This window comes from Lupinus angustifolius, chromosome LG13 (assembly GCF_001865875.1).
Source record: "Lupinus angustifolius cultivar Tanjil chromosome LG13, LupAngTanjil_v1.0, whole genome shotgun sequence".
Taxonomy (NCBI): Eukaryota; Viridiplantae; Streptophyta; class Magnoliopsida; order Fabales; family Fabaceae; genus Lupinus; species Lupinus angustifolius.
Window position 1 is genome coordinate 11,258,857 of NC_032021.1, and position 7,815 is coordinate 11,266,671.

General features: G+C 34.2%; 1 protein-coding gene across 2 annotated transcripts; it reads left to right on the forward strand.

The window, feature by feature from the left end:
• On the forward strand, positions 716 to 7,184 carry LOC109325748 (DEAD-box ATP-dependent RNA helicase 8-like). 2 transcript variants are annotated; one of them, XM_019558285.1, is made up of 10 exons: positions 716 to 1,365; positions 2,970 to 3,030; positions 3,708 to 3,942; positions 4,549 to 4,787; positions 5,207 to 5,458; positions 5,547 to 5,727; positions 5,839 to 5,927; positions 6,018 to 6,091; positions 6,165 to 6,276; positions 6,722 to 7,184. In XM_019558285.1, the coding sequence occupies exons 1-9, from the start codon at positions 1,043 to 1,045 to the stop codon at positions 6,241 to 6,243; spliced, it is 1,533 nt and encodes a 510-aa protein (XP_019413830.1). In that variant the 5' UTR covers positions 716 to 1,042; the 3' UTR covers positions 6,244 to 6,276; positions 6,722 to 7,184. The 2 variants fall into 2 exon arrangements, with proteins under 2 accessions (XP_019413830.1, XP_019413831.1); XM_019558286.1 differs by having other exon boundaries at positions 6,165 to 6,249.

The window sequence follows — 7,815 nt, forward strand, 5'->3', positions numbered from 1 at the left end:
TTTTCAAAAAGCAAATTTCATTTCCATGTTTTCATTTTCTCGAAACATGTTAGTTATTATTATTTTAATTTTCAAAACTCTTCACTCTAACCTTTACAAACAAGGACAATTACTCTTGCAAATAATTCAATTCTAAATTTTAATCACTAAAATAATCAAGTATAGGATGTATTCATATTTTAACTTACATTTTCTTTTCTAACGAATTTTATGCCAAAAATAGATTGAATATCATTACTTGACTTGGTCATTGGCTATCACAAATATGTGTAGAATGTCATAACGAACATCATGCACTTACAAGTGCTTGTAAAAAATTTAAAGTTAAAATAAATTAGTAACATACAACTGCTATGTTATTTAAGTCAGGTTACCCAACTTACCCAACTTTTATGTAAAACAATTTTAATCAAATCAATAGTTGAATTGGAAGTTTTTATCAACAATGATATTCATTAAAGTAGAAAAAGAAAATGTTAGGTGAACAAGTGATATTTATATCCATATGTTTAGTCATTACAACCAAGAAGGCAAGTAGAAGGTTTTGACAGCCATTTTACAAGGAAAATTTGAAATATATGAAAAATGTTTAATAATTTATATATATATACTTCTAGATTAACATAATAAACATGACAGTTAGTGGTTAATTTACAAGTAACGTATATTTTAGTTAAGTAAAAGATACATCACTAACATTAGTTTGTCGTTTATATGCCCCACCTTAGCGAGAGACATAAGCGCGGAGGTTACTTACTCCTTTCACAATTTCTTGTTCATATCTTCCTCCAACACCTTTATAATTAATATATAACATCATCAAACCCAACTCACCCCTCTCTCCAAATTCTCTTTTCAAACTCTCCTCTCTCTCGCTCTCCTCAACAAAATCCTATAGATCTGTACAAATCCCTCTTTCTCTCTCTGTACAATTCTCACATTTTCCTTGTCATAACTTTAGCCGAAACAGTTTAGTTTCTTGTCCCATTTCCTTAGCGGTTTTTGTAAAAATTGTGAGTTTTAGATCTTCAATCGGTGGAAAATGAACAACACTAACAACAACAACAACAGACCGAGATATCCACCCGGTATTGGTTATGGACGTGGTGGTGGAGGGTTCACTCAGAACCCTAACCAAAACGAACCGTTTCAACCAAGGTCCTCTTACCAGCACCAGCAACAGCACTACGGGCAGAGGAATTTTGTTCCGCAACAACAACAACAACAGCAGCAACAACAACATCAGCAACAACAACATCAACAGCAGCAGCAACAGTGGCTGAGAAGGGCGCAGTTAGGTGGTGGCGAATCGAACCTCAACGACGAGGTTGAAAAGAATGTCCAGACGGAAGCTGATGACTCAAGGTTGCTTGTTTAATTTCTTTCAATTTATTGTGAATCATGATTGGATAATTATTGCTGTGAAGCTGTGGGTTTGATTTAGGGTTAGGTTTTTTATTGACATGTTTTCAATGTTTAATTATGTGTGTGTGAGACTGTGTTAGTGAATTGATATATGGACTGATACAATGACTTTGTTTTGCTTATACTGTGATTGTTTTTTTTGTGATGTCTCTGTAATGTACATAGCTTGAAAATTATTGTAACTCATGTTTCTATTCCTTTTAATGCCAAAACTGCAAAATCAGGCTGTTCTCTTTTGGTGGTTGTTACTCATTAAATTGTTTTTTGTTTCTTCTTCAGATTACTGTGAATCATAATGGAATAATTAGTGTTCTTTAGTGTGTTGGTTTGGTTAGTGTTTGGATTGACATGTTTTTGCAATGGTTGTTTATTTATGTATATATGTGATTTTGATTGTGTCAGAGAATTGTTAAGGGAGTGACTTAATTGCTTTGTGCATACTGAGATGTTTAGTTAAATGCTTGGTTGACTGACTGATTGTTTGTTTGTGGTAATGTTCATGGCTTCGTAATTATTTAACATGTTCCTATTCATTTTAATGCCTGCCACAACTGCAAAATCAGTCTGTAATGCTTTAGTGGCTTTTACTCATGTATACTAAGGCTGTTTTTTTAATAGTGGCCCAAGTGACCACAATATTGTTGCCGCAGAGTGGTGCTTCTTCGCTCATTAATGGTTGTGACCTAACTATTTTGTGCTGCACTAGTGCCCACTTGCAGCTTGAGTATCGGCGGCTATTGCAGCATCTTGCTTGAACCGATCTTCTTCAGGTCATTGTTGTCCATTTGGTCATAGAACCCACCATCCAACCTGCCAGATCCCGAAGTCCTGTTGCTAGCCTTTGCTTTATGCACTGCTTCCCATACCTGTTCAGAACTAAAACACATGGCATTTTTTTGTCTGTTCCCACAACTCCTTGTCTGGTTGGGCAGCCCTTGAAACTGCCTCATTTCTATCTTCTCAAATAGACAACTCACTGAAAAGGAAAAGACATCACTGTTACTTTTTTAGGGTTATTTATGCCCCCTTTCTATCTGCATCGTGTTCACCACTGACTAGGATTTTCTATTCATTTTGTATTGTTATGACGATTGGGTTCCACATTTTTTAATGAAGTGTTTGGAACAGGTATCTTGTAGTCAGGTTCTCAAATGATATCACCAAATTGAGTAGTAAACCAACATCCTGAATTCTTTCTTTAAAAAATATCAACATCCTTGATTCCTGTTTCTTGGACGTTCTAGGTCATATATCTCTTCTGTTTCCTTCTCTTATCACAATGGTGAACCTTTTCTTTGTGTATTGTAAAATGCAAAGTAGTGTTGATATTGTATACAATCTAGGTTAACCTGTCCATGTTGCCAATGTTTAATTGTACCTTGTGACATTTGTGAAATTACGAACTTGTGATAGGTTTGGAAAATGTCGCCATGTAAGATTAAATTCTTCACTGCTAGATAAAGCTATTCTATTAGTGGTTATTATGTTCTGTTCAAATAAAAGAGTGTGTTCTAAAATTATCCATAATTGTTTTCCCTTATTAGCTCACAAGATTGGAAGGCAAGACTAAAGGCTCCACCAGCTGATACACGCTATAAGACAGAGGTATGGTTATGAATAAAAGTCTTATAACGCAAGTGATTAGGAATTGCATTTTAAGTCTTTTTTTGAGATCCTTGAGGAAGTATAACTTTTAAATGATATTTATATTTCCTTTCCTTTTTTGTTCATCCTACCCTCCCCTGAATTTACTATGGAGTTTTTATTTCATACATGATACATTAATATATTAATAAATGTTTGTTGAAGTTCATTCTGTTGATAACTTTAACTAGCATTTTCTTGATTGATTCTTGCCATTTTTATTACTTCATGCCCTACTAGGCGTCATTGTTCTTTAATAATATTAAAAAATAAGAAACAGTATTTGGCATTTGAGATTAGTGCTTGGCAGTTATTTAGAGTACAATCATACTTATAGAACTTACAAACTGCTTCAAGTATTTATTCATTGTCTAGAGAATTTGGAGACGCACTGAAATTTACTTCTTGTAACCAATGTGGTTAGTGGTATTTAACCTAAATTTAGTGTTAGATTTCTGATTGTGATGTGATTATATTTTTGCATATCTACTTGATACTATCCACTTCAAATGGCTATAATGATATAATCTATGGGATAATCATTTAAGCTGCTTTGATTATTGGTTTGAAGCTATAACTTCTATATTGTAACATAATAACAAATGATGGGCTTGATCTGCTTTGATTCTGTTCCCCAGGATGTGACAGCAACTAAAGGAAATGAATTTGAGGATTACTTTTTGAAGCGTGAGCTGCTCATGGGTATATATGAGAAGGGTTTTGAAAGGCCTTCTCCAATCCAAGAAGAAAGCATTCCAATTGCCCTTACTGGTAGTGACATTCTTGCTAGAGCAAAAAATGGAACAGGCAAAACAGCTGCATTTTGCATTCCTGCATTGGAAAAAATTGATCAGGATACTAATGTTATTCAAGGTTTGACTTCCTCTTGCCTATTTTGTAAGATTCTTGTTCAGCTAGAATTGTCTGAATGAATCTGAGAGAATCTGCTGTGCTTAGAAGTTAGAATGTCATCAAAATGATCAACTTTGTTTCCAACTTTTGATATCTATTCCAGTTTTTTGTCCTGGAGATAATATAATATAAAAACTACGCGTTGGGAGTGTTGGGATTAGGATTTGAGTGAGGACTCTTTGTCATCTTCATCAATCACAGTGAACTTACTTTTTTGTTGCCCATGGATGTAGGCCTCTAGATCACTACACTGTTAAGTTCTGGATGTATTTCATATTCTCCTTATTCCCCATTGCATATCTGGCTATAGCAAAACCATAAATCACAATTTGTTCTGAACAAGTACCTTTGTTTTAATTATGAATTATGAAAGTGGTAAATTCCTTTGATTGAACTGATACCTTGTTAAATTTTCATTTCCCTTGAATAGTTATTTTAGACCCGAAGTTTGATGCAGATACCAAAGTTTGGTGAATATAGTTGATGCTTGATCTAATTCTGCATTATTCAAAGTGATAATGTCTCCTCTTGTTTTGACTATGCTCTTTATGTTTTCCTAACATGCAGCTGTTATACTGGTCCCCACTCGAGAATTGGCTTTGCAAACATCTCAAGTGTGTAAAGAGCTTGGAAAGCATTTGAAGATTGAAGTTATGGTCACAACAGGTGGTACCAGCTTGAAAGATGATATAATGCGCTTATATCAACCAGTTCATTTGCTAGTTGGAACTCCAGGAAGAATATTGGATCTTGCTAAGAAGGGTGTTTGTATTCTGAAAGATTGCTCTATGCTTGTTATGGATGAGGTAAATACATTTCACCTGAATTGTACTTATAGAATCTGGCTGAGTAGCTTGGACTGCTTGAAAATGTTGCATTTTTAAAGGTCTTGGGAAGACGAAAGTAAGCAACGTGATGGATCTTAATAGAGTAGTGTGGTCTGGTATAAAGATATGTTTCTTTGTTTTTTATCTGCTCTGCTAGGATTAGGAATCTGTGTCTTACTGAAATTGGTAATGGAAGCAAATGGTTTTTCTTGTATTTGTATTTATGTTGTAAAATTTGAGCACACACATGCATGTATATTCTGTCTTGGTTGTTGTTGTTGTTGTTTCTTTCTGTTTTGAGTGCTTTTTCATTCTGTGACACTTTTAACATTAAATGTCTTTAGTAGTTGCAGTTACTTATCAATATCAGGGTTTACATCACTTTCTGTGTTTCTTAGGCTGATAAGCTTTTGTCCCCGGAGTTCCAGCCTTCCATACAGCAACTGATTCAATTTCTTCCTTCAAACCGTCAAATTCTAATGTTTTCAGCAACATTTCCTGTTACAGTAAAGGACTTCAAAGATAGATATCTTCAAAAACCATATGTTATTAACCTTATGGATGAGCTAACTCTGAAGGGTATCACACAATACTATGCATTTGTGGAAGAGCGGCAGAAAGTCCACTGCCTCAATACTCTATTTTCTAAGGTTTGATTTTTATTTGTGAAGATACTCTGAATTTTCTTAGGTACTAACTATAAATATGATATGACAAATAATATGGCTTGTATTCCAGTTGCAAATAAACCAGTCGATCATCTTCTGCAATTCAGTGAATCGGGTTGAACTTCTTGCCAAGAAAATCACAGAACTTGGTTATTCATGTTTCTATATTCACGCAAAGATGTTGCAAGATCATCGTAATAGAGTATTCCATGACTTCCGCAACGGTGCATGCCGAAATCTTGTTTGTACCGGTATGCTGCTTAATTTAACTCATGCTTTAATTTCCTTTCTTATGCATATATACACTGTGCTAATAATTTAAATTTTTTTGGTTTCTTTTCCTTGCTGTGAAACATTCGCAGATCTTTTTACTAGGGGAATAGACATCCAGGCCGTCAATGTTGTTATTAATTTTGATTTTCCCAAGAACTCAGAAACTTACTTGCACAGGGTATTTCTTCCTGCTCACTTCCTACCTAATTTGTATGCGTTGACACTGATTATGTGTACATGTTCTAATGAATGTTCTGCTGATATGCAGGTTGGTCGTTCAGGGAGGTTTGGGCACCTTGGTTTAGCAGTGAATTTGATCACTTATGAGGATCGCTTTAACTTGTACGTAATTTTCAGTTAGTGAATTTTAAAGATTCTTGTGGAAGGTTTCTGATGTATTCCATATTTTATTCAGATATAGGATTGAACAAGAACTTGGCACTGAAATAAAGCAAATTCCACCTTTCATTGACCAGGCAGTTTATTGCCGGTGACTGATGGTAAAATACCAGGCTTGTTTAGCAATGGTGAGTGATTGGAAATTTTGCTTTACATATTGATATTGATATTCTGGATCCTGGTAGGAGTTATGGTCTGAAATGGAGATAACTGTGTTTTCGTAATCATAAAATCTGCAAGTTGGTTTTACATGGAAAGACTTTGATGTCATAATTAATTTCTAGTTAGGAAAACATAAATGTGTAAACAAGTAACAACACTTGTTTTTATTGGTTGTCTTTTATTGGAACTCCCGTTCTAGTATATCTTTTATTACTTTAATTTATTTAGATGGTTATTAGGAATGTATTTAAGATGCCTATGTTAAGGTTTGTTGATTCCAAATTTAGGTACTTGTTCTGTGATGTGTTATACCCTGTTGCTTTAGTTAATGTTTGTCACTTTGTCCACAAAGATTCAGTTGTGTATTGTGATTGCTATTGCTGCCCCTAATGTGTGTGCATTTCCTTGCAGGTTGATGATACTGTCATTCAAGCGTGTGCATATGTTCTGGCATGAAAGGATGCAGTATGAAAATTGGGGTATTGTTGGACTCCATTGAATGGTTTTAGATTAATTTATGGTTTCAACTTTCAAGATCCCTGAAACATTATTAGGACCTTCAGAAAGTTAAGTATTGGCTTTTAACTGCCAGATAGTAGCTGGATCCAGTTTGGGTTTCGGTTTATTACATTTGCAGATGTGTTTGTTACTAACTGTTCTTAGTAACGTAGTTTTTTTGTTGAATGGTTTAGAGATTTACCTTATTAATAATCTAATATTATGCTATTGGATCTAGCATTATGGTATGGGCTCTTTTGGTAGTTCCTTTTTATTAAAGGAGAATCGTTTTCAGTTGCTTAGCGTTTATCAGTAAATTTAGTGGAAATATGTTGGATTTATTTTCCATATATGAAATTAAGATATTTGGTACTCATTGGATTATTTCATTATCTCATTACCTTTTATTCATGTTTATTCGTAGAATTGTGGTGTTAGAGACTTGTGATTGTGATGTACACAAAGACAGAATTCTATGCATACGTAATTTAGAACCTGTAACCATCATCAATCTTGAATCAGACCTGATTAAAAAATGAATTTATTGTTAAGTCTGTAATACTAGAATCAAGGTTTTAAATTGTGTTTTTGGTCATGTTGTGTTAATTGCAATTGTGAGATAATGCAGATGACACATCACTTGTGGAGATACATGGAATAGCGGTATTCACTAGGTGGATAGCGATATTCACTAGGTGGAAGCCTTGTACATATATTCTTAATCTATCCTTGTACATTTGGGAATGACCTCCACATATCGAGTGAGACTTTATAGATATCTTTCTCAATCTTCTGAATTGAGTCCACATTTTGTATTATGTTACTTGTAAAACCTATAGTAGTTTTTAAACGGGTAGTAGTGTAGCATTTATCTCATTTCTTGGCATTGGTTCTTTATTCACTTGTCATGATATTAGTGAATGCTATATCAGCTTCAAGCACTAATACTTTATTATGAGAAAATGAGCATTGCATTATCCTGCTGTATTTTTAATCTGTGCAAGAAA